The following is an 18,033-nucleotide window of genomic DNA, read 5'->3' as shown; positions in this document are numbered from 1 at the left end:
TAAGGATCAAAATGAATGTGGTTACATATCCATAGAAAAAACCTGACTGGGAAGTTTTTATCTCTTATTCCCAATTAGCTGTGTCTAACTTGTTCAATTGTGTTTAACTTTTTAAATGTTTAACAGTAAAACGTTTTAACCCTAATTTTAAGATCTCATAAACTTTAGTTTAATTAACTTTACAAGTTAACTTTTTTTTTTTTACTATTATGCTAAGGGCTGTGAGGAAGTCTATTTGAGGAAGAGAAGAGGAGGGAACCAAAGCATTTAACTGTAAGATCACAAGTGTCACAGAGGAAACAGTGAATTTATGTTAGCTTTGGACATTAAGTGTCAGACTTGAGAAAATGAAGGTGGGAGAAAGCACTCAGCTACGGCGGGTAATAGGATATTTCCATGGGACAATTTTTTTATTCAGTATCATCATAGGTGCGGGAATATTTATCACTCCTAAAGGGGTGTTAAAATACTCTTCACTCAACGTGGGGGTGTCCCTAAGCATTTGGGCTGCTTGTGCCGTGGTGTCTATGCTGGCTGCCCTGAGTCACGCGGAGCTGGGGACCACCTTCCCTAGAAGCGGAGCACAGTATTATTTCCTCAAAAGGTCTCTTGGGCCCTTTGTTGCTTTCTCCTACCTCTGGATCAATCTATTCAGTACTCCCGCAGGAATTGCTGCCCGCAGCTTGATGCTGGCGGGCTACATTACGCAGCCTTTCTATCCTGGGTGTTTTGTTCCTGAGATGCCAAAGAAATGTTTGGCATTGGCTATCTTGTGGTGCTTGGGAATCCTGAATGCTCGGGGAGTGAAGGAGGTGACGTGGTTTCAGACTGTCAGTACGGCTGTCAAAATGACAGTTCTCGGCTTCGTCTCTGTAACTGGAATCGTGCTGTTGGTGAGAGGAAGAAGAGAGAACCTGGCCAGGTTTGAGAAAGCTTTCGATGCTGACGTTCCGGATGCTTCACAGATTGCAGAAGCCTTCTTACAAGGATTGTTTGCATATTCTGGTTGGGGAGTCCTTGTCCGAATAGCAGGTAAAATTACTTTTTTAAATTATAAAGAGCTCCACCAGGCTATAAACATACAAGGGTTAATCAGCTTAATTCTAAGAAACACATTATTTCTCTATAATGTGTGTCTCTCTTCTATCAGGTGGGTGGAAATGCACTAAACTCTCTACAAATGTGGTTTTCTAGCTTTGGAAAGCAAAATATTTTCTGGGTGTTTACAAATTAAAACAAGTAAGTGTAGAACTAATACAGCTTAAGGACTCAACAACAACTTTTTTTACTGAACAAATATTTTAATAGCAGAAGCTCATCAGAGAAAAATTAAAATTTAGAAAATATAAACTAAAATGAAGATTACCAATTATCTCGTATGTACACACATGCAGGTCACACTTGTACATATACCCATCATTTGTTCTACTTAAAGCACATAGTGAGAATTCATAAATATTATTAAATATAAATGCTTTTAAATGAATACACAACATTTTATCATATGCAATTTGACCATTTTTCAAGCATCTCCCATTGTTGGATACCAGAATTTTTTCTAGTTTTTCACTTTGAAATTGTATAGTTATTGTTCCAATCAGCATCCTTTTATATAAACCTTTGTGGATCTCTCATTGTTTTGTTAGGAAAAAAGTCTTGAAAAATCTTAGTAAAATTACTAAGTGAACCATATAAATATTTAGAAATGTCTTAAGAAATATTGTCAAATTGCAGCCCAGAAAAGCTTTACAAATGTCTATTAGTGTGAATTAAAATGATGGCACCTGAAGTCATCAAACCTTTTTCATTCTTTAGTCACTTAAAGTTGTGAAAATAAAACTTCAGAACTCATTTTTTCTTCAATGTCTAGTGAGAGGGCTGCTGCTGCTGCTAAGTCGCTTCAATCGTGTCCAACTCTGTGGGACCCCATAGTTGGCAGCCCACCAGGCTCCCCCATCCCTGGGATTCTCCAGGCAAGAACACTGGAGTGGGGTGCCACTTCCTTCTCCAATGCATGAAAGTGAAAAGTGAAAGTGAAGTCGCTCAGTCGTGTTCGACTCCCAGCGACCCCATGGACTGCAGCCTACCAGGCTCCTCTATCCGTGGGATTTTCCAGGCAAGAGTACTGGAGTGGGGTGCGATTGCCTTCTCCAGTGAGAGGGCAGAGTTTTGCAAATGTTAATGACCAATTTCCTCCTTGTAAGACAGGTAAATGGCTTTCTTAGTTTGCTATCATTAACCTGTCTGTCAAGTGTTAGTTGCGGCCTGCAGGGTCTTTTGTGGTGTATGGGCGCTCTAGCTGGGCATGCGGGCTCAGTAGCTAAAGCGTGTGGACTAGTTGCCCTGCAGCATGTGGGATCTTAGCTCCCTGGCAAGGATCAAACCCCTGTCTCCTGCATTTCCGGGTGGATTCTTAACCATTGGACCACCAGTGAAGTCCCTGTTGTTTGGCTTTTTTTTTTTTTTCATTTTGTTCATAAGTTTTAAAAATTTCAGTCTTAAACACTAGAAGTTTAATACCTACAAGTATTAAACTATCTTTTAACTTTTCATTATCTCCATACTTGAAAAGTCTTTCTCCATCTCAAGGTTTAGATAAATATGTACCTGAGCTTTTTTTCTCTAAATCTTTATGTTCTTTAAATTTTTCTTTTTAATACATGTGAATTATTTTGAGGGAGTTGCATACTGTAAGTTAAAAATTTTCCAAGTAGTTAAACATCTGTGTCAAACTGGTGTTGGCAATATACAGTCAAGTTTAATCTAAGATTTAGCTAGTCTAGAAACTTAACCCAAGGAGTGAAAAGAGCAGGAGAATCTACCCTAATGTCCTAGACTGTGGTGACCAGATTAACAGAGGAGCTATTCCAACACTTCATTAACACAAACGTGTACTTCTATAGTGTTGGCCGTATGGTAAGGGAATATTTGCTCCAGTCCTCCTGGCCTAGAATCCAGGTTTTCTGAGTTGTTCTCTTATCCAAAAAGTTTATGTTGGGCACATCAAAGATACAAGAGTAAAACCCAGAGTTCAGCAAAATTCCATTGCTGCTAAAGTTAATACTTTGTCTAAACTTGGTAAGTAAGCATTCAACTCTTGCTGTGTGTAGTCATGTCTGTTTCTTTTAGTTATTGTATGTTATAATGAAGCTACTTCCAAAGATGATCCGATTAGTCATTTTTTCTGAGTGGCACTTTTTTTTTTGCAGGAGAGTTGAAAAGCCCTAGTGAGAATATCCCCAAATGTGTGGTCACTGCACTTACCCTCGTGGCCCTGATCTACTTACTGGTTAATGTTTCCTACCTAGCCGTCCTGACCCCAAAGGAAATCATGTCCTCAGGTATGGTTGCACGGAGCCAGAAGGAAGACACTCTGTTTCATTGTCCTGAATAAAGGGAGTTTTGAGTATACAGTGGGTCTTTTTGCACATTTCAAGAGAATTAGGCTAATTTGGTTCACGTCTGGGTTATTTACTTACCTATTTATTTAAAGGTAGACGTTCAAAAGGTCAAGCAATTTCTTTAGAGCATATAGTAAAGGGTAAGGTCTAGCAGCCAAAAATATGGAAAACACTAAGAAATATAAAAGGAAAAAAAGGCAGAACACAATGGACAGAGTAGAATACAAAATATGAGACTACTTATCAAAGCCTCTTGAGATATACTTCATAAGGAGCAGGTGGGTGCTCTGGGTCAGCATTTGCCTCCAGGAAATATAACTCATACACTTTGTCTTCAGACATATCCCCCAAATCTATACAGAGCTTGAGTACCTAAATTTTCCTATTAGTGAAGTGGACATGAATCCTTCCATATATATATATATATGCTGCTGCTAAGGTGCTTCAGTCGTGTCCGACTCTGTGCGACCCCATAGACGGCAGCCCACCAGGCTCCTCTGTCCATGGGATTTTCCAGGCAAGAGTACTGGAGTGGGTTGCCACTGCCTTCTCCATATATATATATATATATATATATATATATATATAAGAGACAGAATTTCAGTTTATCATAAAAACTATTCAGATTTTTTTCAGATTTTAAAAAATTACTTATAGTGCAGAAACTGATTTTTTGCTCTAAAAATAGACAAATTGAAAGAAGCTCAATTTTCAATTGAACTTAAATATCTATATAAATATATTAATGAAATAAATATTTGTTAAACTTCACACTTTCAGTTATCAGAAAAATAAAAGAAAATCAGTAATAGGCTTTCATTGAAAAGAAAAATAAGGTTTATCCTACATCCAAGCTTGATGCTCCCCAATTATCTCAACTCCAAAATGACACTACTTAGAGTATCATGCATGCAACCTAGGTGTCCATCAACAGATGAATGGATAGAGAAGATGCAGTAAATAGATAGATAAATACTGTGTGTGTGTGCTCAGTCAAGTCTGACTCTGTGAATCCATGGACTGTAGCCCCCCAGGTTCCTCTGTCCATGGAATTTTCTAGGCAAGGATACAGCCATTTTTTACACCAGGGGATCTTCTCAATCCAGGGATCTAACTCGTGTCTCCTGTGTCTCCTGCACTGGCAGGCAGATTTTTTACCACTGTGCCACCTGAGAAGCCCCAGATAGACACTCACAGCCATAAAGTAGAATGAAATATTGCCATTTGCAGTAACATGAATGGATGTGAGATTATCATACTGAGTAAAGTTAGTCAGACACAGAAAGACAAATATTATATGATATCACTTATTTGTGGAATCTAAAAAACCACACAAATGAATTTATTTTACAAAACAGATAACAAACTCATGGGCATAGAAAACAAAATTATGGTTACCAAAGGAGAAAGGGGGAAGGAATAAATTAGGAGTATGGTGTTAACAAATACCACTACACATAAAATAGATAAACAACAAGGATTTACTATATAGCTTAGGGAACAATATTCAATATCTTATAATAACCTATAATGGAAAAGAATCTGGAAAATATATATATATATATAATTGAATTGCTTTGCTGTACATCAAAAAAGTAACACAATATTCCGAGTCAACTAATACTGCAATTTTTAAAAAATGTAAAAAGTAAAATGAGTGTATATTATTGATTCATTTCACATATTAGTAGTAATAATGAATGTGAAAATGTATGTGAAGGTACTCTAACAAAAACTGAAAGAATTCATTGCTAGAAGACTTACTGAAGGAAATTCTTCAGACTGAAAGAAAGTAACTTGGATCAAAGGGAAGGAAGAAAAAGAACCAGAAATATTAAATATATGGATAAATATAAAAGAATCCATAGGTGTATACACACATTTTTTGAATTCTTTAAAAATATCTTAGATTATTTTAGATAATAACTCTGAAACTTAAATGTAGGGTTTATTAAACATATAAATATAACATATATGACAGTAATAGCACAAAGAAAAGAGAAGGAAATGAGCCATAGTAGCAAAGTTGTCATATTTTAACTGAAAGTAACTGGAAATTGATTTGGATTAAAGGTGGATTCTGTAATTACCAGAACAACTACTAAGAAAATAACTGAACAAATCAACAGAGGAATTAAATGGCACATTAAGAATATCTCTTTAGGGAATTCCCTAGCAGTCCAGTGGTTAGGCACTTTCCCTGCCAGGACCCAGGTTAGATTCCTGGTTAAGGGACTAAGATCCCAAAGGCCATATGGTATAGAAAAAAAAAAATCTACTTAACAATAAATAGATAAAATAAACAAGAAATAAATGATAAAATATAATAATAAATAAAATAAAAATAAACAATAAAATAGAAGAACAAAAGAACAAAAATACATAAGACATAAAAAACAAATAGCAAAGTGACATAGTAAATACGACAATATCAGTAATGTTAAATGAGAATATACAAACACAACAATAAAAGGCAGAGGTTGTCATACTGAATAAAATTATCCAACTATATGCTGTCTATATGAGACACACTTTAGATTCAAAACACAATCAAGTACAAAGTAAAAGAATGGAAAAGTTTATCATGCAAACATTAACTGTAAGAAAACTAGAATAGTAATATTATTAAGACAAAATAACTTAAAGACTAAAAGATTACTAGAGACAAAGAAAGGTATTTTGTAATGATATTAATAAAATGATCAATGCATGAAGAAGATATAACAATTATAAATGCATACACCTCTAAAAACACAGCCCCAGAATACATGAAGCCATACTAATGTAACTAAAAGGAGAAATAGACAATTCAGCAACTATAGTTGCAGATGTCAGTATATCACTCAATAACTAGATAGAAAATCAATAAGGATATAGAAGATCTGCACACCACTATCAATCAAACTGATCTAATTGACATTTATAGAATGCTCCACCAAACAGAAGCAGAATATATATTTATTCAAGCACTTATGGGACTTTCCCTAGGATAGACATAATTTCAGGATATAAAACAAGTCTCAAAAAATTTAATATTTCTATCATATAAAACACTTCCTTCAACAGCAATAGATGCACAATAGAAACCAACAACAGAATGTAACTTGAGAAACCTCACATATTTGAAAATTAAACAACAGACTTCTAAATAACCAGTGGGTCAAGGAAGAAATCACAAGACTCTCAACAACTATGAAAAGCTTGAGATTTAACCCCCTCATAAGGTAGTTGGGCACAGTTTCATGGATGCTGGCGATGGAGATAAAGGCAATTTATTTTTCATATAATAGCAGTAGCTAGAATGTCATTTATGCTGTTCCCCAAACCCTGATTCCCAAAAGACAAAGCAAGGAAGGCCAAGTGATATCTCCACAAACAGGAGAAGATCCTCAAGCTTAGGGAATCCAAATCTTTTATAAGTCTTCCTTCAGAAGACAGGTCCCAGGAATGGCTCTAAAAGACAGAAGATCACTGTTGTCCTTCCATCCCCATATTTTTCAGTATAAATATTCCCTTCTAGAAAGCCACAATTCCCACTGTAAGAGCACTTAGCACAGAGTGAACTCAGTCAAGTGGTTATTATCTTTATAATCTATGACCACACCAGTCCAAAAACAGAACCCAGGCGTGTGAACCAAATGGATTTTGAATCCTCTTGGCTTCTTTATGGTCATATTGCTGCCCAGAGGCTAAACCAACCAGGTAGGTTGGGGTTGCTGTGTGAGGAAAAGAAGAAGCATAAAATCCAGCAATAATCAGGAAAGCCTCCTGAGTTTTCAAAATAGGAATATATAACTACCTATGCTATTCTCCCTGACCATCACTCAGGAAGCAGCCAAGAGTAGGTGATCACTCTCTGAGAGCGAAAGTGTTAGTCACTTGGTCATGTCCGACTCTTTGCGACCCCACAAACTGTAGCCCACCAGGCTCCTCTGTCCACAGGATTCACCAGGCAAGAATACTGGAGTGGGTTGCCATTTCCTTCTCCAGGGATCTTCCCAACTCAGGGATGGAACCCGGGTCTCTTGCATCGCAGGTAGATTCTTTACTGTCTGAGCCACCAGGGAAGATCACTCCCTAGGGTTTATTCAGTGACCAAACTACCTGACCAAGGTGTGTGGACCAGAAGGATGTGAGAGAGGTAGAGTCAGAAATATTTCTGGGTTGATTTTTGAGGAAGCCATCCAACATTAAACAGAATCAGACGCATTCAAATGGTGTATATGAAAGATACACTGAATACCTTTGCCTTCAGCACATTGATGTGATTTGTGATGTACAGCTGTCACATTGTGAATGGCCAAACACATAACACAGATGAGTTTCAAGGGCCACAGTGGTGTGGCCGCAGAGGGCTGACCAAATTGGAACAGCAATACTGCAACCTGGAAAAGTTCAACAACTATTAGCTGTCGTCCCAAGAGAGGGTCAAAAGTCAATGTAGTCAATTTGCCAGAAGTGAGCAGGGACAATATCTTGTGCAAGTGGCCTCCTTCACTGTGAACGAATGGTCAAATCTTGGCAGAAGTCACAGTGTAACATTTCGTGTTAGCCTCTGTAGCAAAAATATGGAGTCCTTTTTCTTCTGTCCAGTATATGATAGTCAGTGTGTTTCCATGTCTAGAAAGATGATGGATTCAGACATTGTCACGGCAATCTGAATAGTTCAGTATCGATCAACAGTTTTATTCTAATTATTCTCATCAGAGAATGGGCTCCATGGACAGAACTTAAGCCCATTCTCATAGCTCTGGCCAATTCCCCTCTTGATGAACCACGCTTGTATTTCTAATGACATGAACTATTGTTGATGGCCTGGGTGTTTGGTCTGTCACTTGGAAAACCACAGGCTGGCAGACTAAAGACACCCCTCTCCGGGGCCATAAACTACAGAAAGCAATCAAGGCTGCTGACTGAATAATCTGATTTTGATCTCCAGTTCCTGAGTAGAATATCCTGTCTATTTTCCATTCTGCATAGCTGGTGCTGAGGCTCGCAGCTGTAGCAGCCTGGCGGGCACCACAGGGCTTCAGCTTAGCTAAACCGTCAGTGGCCCATGGCCAGATATTTACAGGGACCCTTGTGAACAGAGGGCCCTGCTGAACCAGCAACCCTGCTTCAGTCAGCAAACTGGGATGTAATTTGCACTTGTTCATGCAAAACCAAGAAGCCACTGGGCCAGGCTAGCTGTGTTCTTGAATACACCATTTCCACCTGATAAGATTTTGGGGGCTCTTCATACCTTTTCAATAGTCGAATTCAATTTGATTCATCCCAAAATGAGATTATCAGGCTGGAAAGTCATAAGGCCTCCATAAGTCAGGTGTTCAGTTTTACAATATCCCAGTGCTACTTGCTAAGCTAGTATTATTTTTTCAAGACGAATTTAACTGATAGTTGTTATCAAGGAGGCCACCTCCAGCTATAAGGTACCTCTCTTTGCCAGGAAATGCAATAGAAAAGGGGCTTCCCTCGTGGCTCAGACGGTAAAGAATCTGCCTGCAATGCAGAAGACCATCATCAGTCACAGAAACTTCTAAGTCAAAGCAGTAATTATGGTTGTGGATCCCCACTGGTAGAAAGTGTGCTCGCTGGACAGCTTTCAGTACAGTCCACTGATCTGATCCTCCAGTTAAAGGACATTGATCTGTGAATTAGCTGATATGGAAGACTATGTAGAATCCCAAGTGAGACACATGCTAACTATAACACACGAAGAATTCATATGGTGCTGAGTCTTTTTTTAGTAGTAGGGGTCCATAGACAATTTTTTTTTACTACCAGAGGGACTACGTGTTGCAAATTTAGCCACATGTTTCCAAGAAAACTTACTTGGCAAGCAGTACCCTAAATTTTATCGGGGTTGATCAGCCTGTTGGTAAAGTGTAATAATACAAATTCAGATGTTTCTAGACTGAGGCTTTTAACTTGTCAACTAACTGATCATGAACAATATAGTATAAATTTTGGATCTTGGATGGCAGAGACACTCTTGAAAAATCCTGAAGTCCAGCTGGGGGCAAAGAGCAGGGGAGTTTAGGAATCCTAGTGGGGTACTGTGAAAGCCTATTGAAGGCCTTGCCACATGAATGTGAATTAGTCTTGGTCTTCAGGGGCAAGTGAACAGAAAAGAGGTGCTGGCAATGTTTGAGACAGGATATCAACTGGCATCAATGTATACAGTGTCTCCATTACAGTCCCAGTGTCTGGAACAACCACAGCTGGGGCTAGAGGACACATGGTCACTTAGTAACAATCCCCTGTAAACCTCCAGCTCCCAGTGGCTTTTGTCTCTGGTCACATCATAGTTAGATTGAGATATTGCATCTTTTACCACCACCATCGCTGCCTTAAAGTTTTCCATCAGGTCTGTGCTCTTTCTCCCACTGAGATTCAACATTATTTTCTGAACGGCACAAGGAGGGAGAAAGGAAAGGGGTTTCGAAGGAACTCACGTGTCCCATTATACTCTATACACACACTTCTACCTAAAATATCAATACCAACAAATAGCCAACAGTGGAAGCCATGAAACTATAACACTTTGAGTGGACCCAAAGGGCTTTGTTCACAAAGGAACTTTTGTGGGTAGAGGGCTTCCCTTCTGCACTGTGAGTTCAACCCAGATCCCCTTAGCTGAATCGACCTTTCATTCCACAGTCCCGGGCTTGTTGATGACTTGGGAACCCATATCTAAGAACCGTCATGAAGTTCCCCAGCCTACTTGGATGGGTATAGCCTTCGGGGTAGGGAGACCTCAGTCAACCCCTAGTCATCTTTCTCCTCAACCAGAGGCTGAGGAGAAGGGGAGAGCCCATGGAAAAGAGAGTGCTGTGTGCCACCGAGTACTTTTTATTACTCTTGAGTTAACAGAACTGCCTCCAGAAGACATAAAAATATCTGAATAAATCTATATTTTTAAAAAAATGAGTTAAAAATCTAAAATCTTCCCACAAGTCAAATCCCAGGCCCTAGTAGCTTCACTGATGAATTGCATCAAACATTTAAGAAAGAAATAATACCACTCCTAAACAAACTCTTCCAGAAATTGGAAGAGGGGACACATCCAAACTTATTTTATGAAACCAGTATTTCTATGGTACCAAAGCCAGAAAAATTCTTTACACAAAGAAAGAAATTACATACACATGTTGCATACAACATGTATTGTTCCGTGAACTACAGTGTAACACAGTTCTCAAAAACACTGGTAAACTGAGTCCAGCAACACATAAAAAGGAGCATACATGATGAACAAGTGAGCTTTATCATTGGTTGGTTCAGCATCCCAAAAGCAATTAATATTTTACTATATTAATATGATAACAGACAAAAATCAGATTATATTAAGAGAGTCGTAAAATGCATTTGACAAAATCCAAGACTCATTTGTGATTCTTAGAAAACTTTGTCAGTTCAACCTGCTACTTACACCAGTCCTTTGTCTTTGCTACAATTATAATTTAATACTTTCTAAGCTAATTAAAAATACCATGCAGTATACATATTACATCAGTTGCGTAATTAATGGCTTCTCTACTCTTTTACAGATGCTGTTGCAGTCACTTGGATGGATAGAGTAATCCCTTCCTTGCAATGGGCCATTTCCCTTGGTGTTTCTTCCGCAATAGTTAGCTCCCTCAACTGTACTGTATTTTCAACATCAAGGTTATGGTGTATGGCAAGCCAGGAGGGTCAGCTACCTTTGATCCTCTCAACTTTGAATATTCACTCTTGTCCAGTTGCAGCTGTGATTCAGATGCTCATCTTTGCCTCCATCTTAATTATTCCCTCAGACTTAATCCTTTTAATAAATTATGTGGGATTCACAGACTGGATTCAACTTGGGCTAATGATGATGGGCTTGCTTAAACTGAGATTCCAGGAGCCCAACCTATCCAGACCTTACAAGGTAAGTCAAACCAAGAAAAAAAAAATCCTATATCTTTTTAAAGAGCATTTTGTACTTTTAATACTTTTTTCTTATATCTACGTAAAAAATCTTTTTAACCCACTGTGACCCCATTTTAGGAACATTTGAGAATAGATTTTATATTTAGGATATTCTATTATATTACAACTAGTGAAACTTGAGTCAAGAGGGACCATATGTGGGATGCATAATGAGTCTGTACTCAGTCTCGGTGTATGAGACTGACCAGCGTCCAGGGCCAATGATTATTTGAGTGTCCTCTTAATGGTACTACCTTAGATTACCTTGTAGGCTTGCCTAGGGCTTTTCAGGCTTATCTATTTAAATGTCTATCAATGTATAAGTCTCCAGCTTTAATGGCCAATACGGAAGAGCTACACTCTAGGTATTTGTGATGTAGTATAGTTGCAAACTCATTCATCTTTTAAAATCTCACCTCAGAGACAGAGTATCTATGAAAGATTGACTGAGGTATAAGTACTCTGTTAATTCCTCAAACCACCAAAACCTCTGTCTACCTTAACTGCATTTGAAATGTTTCATATAAGCTTATGGAAAATTTTTTTCTTCTAATTGTCTACTATAACCCATCCATCAATATTGTGGATGTACCCAATATTCTGTTTAACCAAACAACCTCCAGCAACTCATTCCTATACTTACTGCAAAGAGATTAAATGGTTTATTTTTACATTATGCTACTGTGTTAGACCCACCAAAGAAAATTAGTTCTAATATTTATATCAAAAATACTTGTGTTTCTAGGCAGAGTATTTAATTTTCTTTACAGATCCTGATACCAAAAATCAGCCTGTACACACTGGTATCAAACAGAATCTTGGAGACAGAGTTTGGATGAAGTAGAAAAGAACAGCTATATTGCTTTGCCAGGCAACGGGGGCCACAGTGGGCTAATGCCCTCAAGACTGTGCCCCAACCTGAAGTCAAGAGAGCTGTGAGGAATCTTATAGTGGAGGGACAGGGTTGCTGATAAGGGTCAGGGGGCCTGCAGGGCCTGCCTTCCTTCAGTCCAAATATCCTCTGACATCTGGGGGTTTCGTGATGACTTTCTCTCTGAGGCACTCTCTCTCTGGAATGAAGAATGCTTCATCAAGCAGTTAAAAGTCTTCCATCTGGTGGTGGTTTTAGTTCCGCTGCTGCTGCTGCTGCTAAGTCGCTTCACTCATGTCCGACTCTGTGCGATCCCATAGATGGCAGCCCACCAGGCTCCCCCGTCCCTGGGATTCTCCAGGCAAGAACACTGGAGTGGGTTGCCATTTCCTTCTCCAATGCATGGGAGTGAAAAGTGAAACTGAAGTCGCTCAATCGTGTCCGACTCTTAGTTCTGCAGAAGAGCTCAAAGATATTGCTAGGCATATCCCTTGGAGAAGGCAATGGCACCCCACTCCAGTACTCTTGCCTGGAAAATCCCATGGCTGGACGAGCCTGTAGGCTACAGTCCATGGGGTCATGAAGAGTAGGACACAACTGAGCGACTTCGCTTTCACTTTTCACTTCCATGCATTGGAGAAGGAAATGGCAACCCACTCCAGTGTTTGAACTGACTGTTTGAACTGTGCTTTGGAACTCAGGGAAGGTATTGGAGACCAAATGAAGCCTGTTTCCTACAAATAAGAAATGGGGGACACAGAAAGGCTTTTGTACCAAGGAGTTCCACAGGGTCCTGCTTAGCTTCAGTACTTAGACTGTAAGATCATGCTTCCCTTTTCATGTAGGCTGCTAGAAGCTAAGTTAGTGGTTAGTCACTTAGTCAGTTAAAAGGCTTACGGCATGCATAACTTGCTATATCACCTTTTATTGTTAGGCCTATAAGTCATTTTTAAGGGGGGTATGTTTCAAATGATCATTGTTTTATCAGTGCATAATATTCTAAATAAATCAAGGGGCCTCTTTTATTACGGACCTTGTATAAGGTAAAAGGATGCACCAGAATACCCACAGAAATACCTCAGCAGTACACAAAGGTGCAGGGTCGACTAGAAGGTGAAAAAGGAAAACCAACAGAGTTTAATAACTAAGATTTTTAAAGTCTACTGTGAAAAAAAGAATTCCTTTCGAGTTTCTGTATAAACTCAGTTTCCTAGACATCACCCCTGTGGATTCTAATGCTTAGGATGAGGACCAGAAATCCACATTTCAAAATTGAAAAAAAGGAAAGATAATGATAATCTTGCATCTGAGTCACTTAATGATCCAATAACTACTGAAGCAACTACTAAGGAACTACTATGTAAAAAACACTAGTCTAAACACTTTAAAGATAGACGGATAAAATGCCCATTAATAATGCATCAATAACTTCTTGGTCTAATAGGAGAGAGAGGAGTTACACAAAATACAGTTATAGGCAAGGATCAACAGCATTTAACTAAGCATTTTACTTTTGCAATTACTACTCTTTAATTATATATAAATTTCCATGTTTGTGTATTCTTTAATTATCTAAATTAAGATACACAAAAAATCTGAAAAATATACATTGCTAAGATCGATATTAAGGGAAAAGTGAAGATCAGAGAAAATGAATCCAACCCTGTGGTCCTTTTACGATAAAACGTTCCCCAAAGGAATTATATATAGGTTCAGTTCAGTTCAGTAGCTCAGTCTTGTCCAGCTCTTTGCAACCCCATGGACTGCAGCCCGCCAGGTCTCCCTGTCCATCACCAACTCCCGGAGTTTACACAAACTCATGTCATGAGTTACTCAAACTCATTGAGTTGGTGATGCATTCCAACCATCTTATCCTCTGTCATCCCCTTCTCCTTCTGATCTTTCCCAGCATCAGGGTCTTTTCCAGTGAGTCAGTTCTTCTCATCAGGTGGCCAAAGTATTGGAGTTTCAGCTTCAGCATCAGTCCTTCCAATGAATATTCAGAATGATTTCCTTTAGGATGGACTGGTTGGATCTCCTTGCAGTCCAAGGAACTCTCAAGAGTCTTCTCCAACACCACAGTTTAAAAGCATCAGTTCTTCGGCGCTCAGTTTTCTTTATAGTCCATCTCTCACATCCATACATGACTACTGGAAAAACCATTGCTTTGACTAGACGGACCTTTGTTGGCAAAGTGATGTCTCTACTTTTTAATATGCTGTCTTTATTTTTCTGGGCTCCAAAATCACTACAGATGGTGACTGCAGCCATGAAATTAAAAGACGCTTACTCCTTGGAAGGAAAGTTATGATCAACCTAGATAGCATATTCAAAAGCAGAGACATTACTTTGCCAACAAAGGTTTGTCTAGTCAAGGCTATGGTTTTTCCTGTGGTCATGTATGGATGTGAGAGTTGGACTGTGAAGAAGGCTGAGCGCTGAAGAATTGATGCTTTTGAACTGTGGTGTTGGAGAAGACTCTTGAGAGTCCCTTGGACTGCAAGGAGATCCAACCAGTCCATGCTGAAGGAGATCAGCCCTGGGATTTCTTTGGAAGGAATGCTGCTAAAGCTGAAACTCCAGTACTTTGGCCACCTCATGCGAAGAGTTGATTCATTGGAAAAGACTCTGATGCTGGGGGCGGATTGGGGGCAGGAAGAGAAGGGGACGACAGAGGATGAGATGGCTGGATGGCATCACTGACTCGGTGGACGTGAGTCTGAGTGAACTCCGGGAGTTGGTGATGGACAGGGAGGCCTGGCATGCTGCAATTCATGGGGTCACAAAGAGTCGGACACGACTGAGCGACTGATCTGGTCTGATCTGATCTAGGTTGGTCATAACTTTCCTTCTAGGGAGCAAGCGTCTTTTAATTTCGTGGCTGAAGTCACCATCTGCAGTGATTTTGGAGCCCCAAAAAATAATGTCTGTCATATTAGGTTATATGCTGCTGCTGCTGCTAAGTCGCTTCAGTCATGTCCGACTCTGTGCAACCCCATAGACGGCAGCCCACCAGGCTCCCCCGTCCCTGGGATTCTCCAGGCAAGAACACTCGAGTGGGTATTATGTTATATATAGGTTGTGTATTACATCATTATGAATAATATTAAATTGAGGTACAAAAATATTAATTTTGATATTGCTTGAAAAGAAAAAGAAAAAATTTATGATGAAAAAAATGCTCTATGGTAGTAGTATGGAATGTTTCCGAGGGTCGTTATTCAAGAGACCTGAGTGGGACTTCCCTGGTGGTCCAGTAGTTAAGAATCTGTCTGCCAATGCAGAGGACACAGGTTCGATACCTGGTCCAGGAAGATTCTATATGCCACAAGGCCACTAAGCCTGTGTGCTGGAGCCCACGAGCTGTGCCACTGAGCCTGTGTGCCAAACTGCCTGAAACCTGTGTGTCTTAGAGCCAGTGCCCTGCAAGCAGAGAAGTCTCCACAATAAGAAGCCCACACACTGCAACGAGAGAGCAGACCCTATTCGCCAGAACCAGAAAAACCTTGCACGCAGCGAGGAAGACCCACACAGACAAAAGAGATAAAGAGAGCTGAATGGACAAGTGGCATGGACTTATGAAAAAGATCAAAGGGAGAGCAAAGTGTTGACATTATTAGGAAAAGGCTTTCACTTCTGCTGTTTCACACTCTGAGGAGATTCCCAGCAGACTGTTTTCTCTTATATAAAACTAAGGAAGACCTGGTAGGTAAATATTTTTTTATCAATGAAACCAACTTCCTCCATATTAAACAAATGTCTGTATATAAAATATTTTACTCTATTATTTGTAGTAACTTCCAGTTCAGCTCAGTCGCTCAGTCGTGTCCAACCCTTTGCGACCCCACTCCAAGGCCACTCTAATACAAGCCTATGTTTGTTCTCAGGCACGTTTGCCGTTTGTGTTTGGAACCATGGCCATGTCTTTGTTCTTGGTTTTGACGCCCATCATCAAGGCTCCTCAGATGTACCATATCTACGTTATTCTTTTTATCCTCAGTGGACTTCTGTTTTATTTGCCTTTTGTGCATTTTAATTTGGGGTCTACATATTTCAACAAGATAACCTGCTTTTTACAGTTACTACTAAATGTTTCACCTACTGATGACACTGATGAATATATTTCAACAGGAGGAAATGTACAGAAAAATCCACCTGCAACTGCGACCAAAAAAGAATAAATACAGTATGCATATTTGGCAAATGATTGACATTAAGAGCATCTTTCTCTTTCAACTAGAATATTCCTAATACATATACTATTCCGTATGTGTATTTGTACGCATGCCGCACATGTAACACACAACCAGCGCAAAATACTTGGTGTCCAGAACGTTAACACTTTAGCTCTTGCTGTTTGTAACAGAAACCTTACTTCTCCAATAAAGCATGCTGAGGCCCAATTTCCCAAGACTGTAGTAGATGTCCCTCTTTGTGCATTAATGATTCTGAGTTTATTATTAATATGTCAGAGTCCACACTCTTTTTTAATTGTCTACTTACTTTTTCCCTAAAGACAGTGAGCTCCCCAAAGGTAAGGATTATTCCTTAGCTATTTAATTTTTTTTAATTACATTTCATTTATTTAAATTTGTATAGTCTCTCCCTAAGGCAGTGTGTGCATAAAAATAGACAACCTATAAAATAAATATCTGAATGCACAGGCAAGTGAGTGAGTAAGTGAGTGGGCTGTCAGTACACATCCCTGTAGAGGGCATCTCCGTTGATAGCCGGTCTCAGTTTGGGTTCTCAGCAGCCCCTCAGAAGTGTTCCATTAATGACTATAGCTCTACATTTCAGCCTGACTGAGGCTGGAACACTATATAGAGATGGTACCAAAGAAGAGTTTAACTAGTTCCTGCTGCTGCTGCTGCTGCTGCTGCTGCTAAGTCGCTTCAGTCGTGTCCAACTCTGTGCGACCCCATAGACGGCAACCCACCAGGCTCCCCGTCCCTGGGATTCTCCAGGCAAGAACACTGGAGTGGGTTGCCATTTCCTTCTCCAGTGCATGAAAGTGAAAAGTGGAAGTGAAGTCGCTCAGTCGTGTCTGACTCTTCGAGACCCCATGGACTGCAGCCTACCAGGCTCCTCCGTCCATGGGATTTTCCAGGCAAGAGTACTAGAGTGGGGTGCCACTGCCTTCTCCGATGATTATCATAGATAAACTCAAACATATATTAAAGAAGAAACTATGCTCCTGCCAGAAGAAAGACTGTTCCTGCCACACTGAATTTAATAGTGAAAAGAAGTTTATCAAAAGGCAAATAGATACATTCTATAGATATAGAAGTAAATGTAATATTTGTAATGACACTTGAAATTACATTTGTAATTCCATTCTATTTACATAAATATAAATATAAAACTATACATTCTATAGACATAGAAGGTAAATGTAATATCTATAATTACATTTGCAATTATATTCTATTTACATAAATGCAAATAGAAAACTGTAAAGTCATCTTCATTTTTCCAGTTGCAAGGCCCACATAGTTTGCTGAATCTTATTCTTGTCAATCTCTCACACCCCCACATCTAATTCAAAAATATATCAAGAGTCCAAATACTTCAAACCTCTAGTGCCAACATTCTTTTCCCTAAGCTTAAATACTTGCTAGTTCCATGTACTTGGAGTGGTCATCCTCAGTTCCTTTTCTAATGTGAAGCTCTAATTCCAAAACTACAAGTTGCACGATAGATAATCCAGACAGCCAGTTATTGCATGCTTAGGAACATCCTTGCATCAGGAACCAGTGATAGAAACCTCACTTATCTCCAGTTGCAAGAAGTTCAATTCAGGGCAAA

General features: G+C 39.3%; 1 protein-coding gene across 3 annotated transcripts; it reads left to right on the top strand.

Moving 5' to 3' along the window:
- Positions 1–236: 236 nt before the first annotated feature.
- Positions 237–16,636, top strand: LOC113904461 (solute carrier family 7 member 13-like). 3 transcript variants are annotated; one of them, XM_027561641.1, is made up of 5 exons: positions 237–1,032; positions 3,210–3,341; positions 10,952–11,095; positions 11,198–11,313; positions 16,113–16,636. In XM_027561641.1, exons 1-5 carry the CDS (start codon positions 348–350, stop codon positions 16,404–16,406), a joined length of 1,371 nt encoding a protein of 456 aa, XP_027417442.1. In that variant the 5' UTR covers positions 237–347; the 3' UTR covers positions 16,407–16,636. The 3 variants fall into 3 exon arrangements, with proteins under 3 accessions (XP_027417442.1, XP_027417441.1, XP_027417443.1); XM_027561640.1 differs by having other exon boundaries at positions 10,952–11,313; XM_027561642.1 differs by lacking the exon at positions 16,113–16,636 and adding an exon at positions 15,639–15,999 and having other exon boundaries at positions 10,952–11,313.
- The last annotated feature ends 1,397 nt before the right edge of the window (positions 16,637–18,033 follow it).

Source organism: Bos indicus x Bos taurus, chromosome 14 (genome assembly GCF_003369695.1).
Source record: "Bos indicus x Bos taurus breed Angus x Brahman F1 hybrid chromosome 14, Bos_hybrid_MaternalHap_v2.0, whole genome shotgun sequence".
NCBI lineage: Eukaryota > Metazoa > Chordata > Mammalia > Artiodactyla > Bovidae > Bos > Bos indicus x Bos taurus.
The sequence above is the reverse complement of the archived record's forward strand: the minus strand, read 5'-3'. Positions and strand labels throughout refer to the sequence as shown.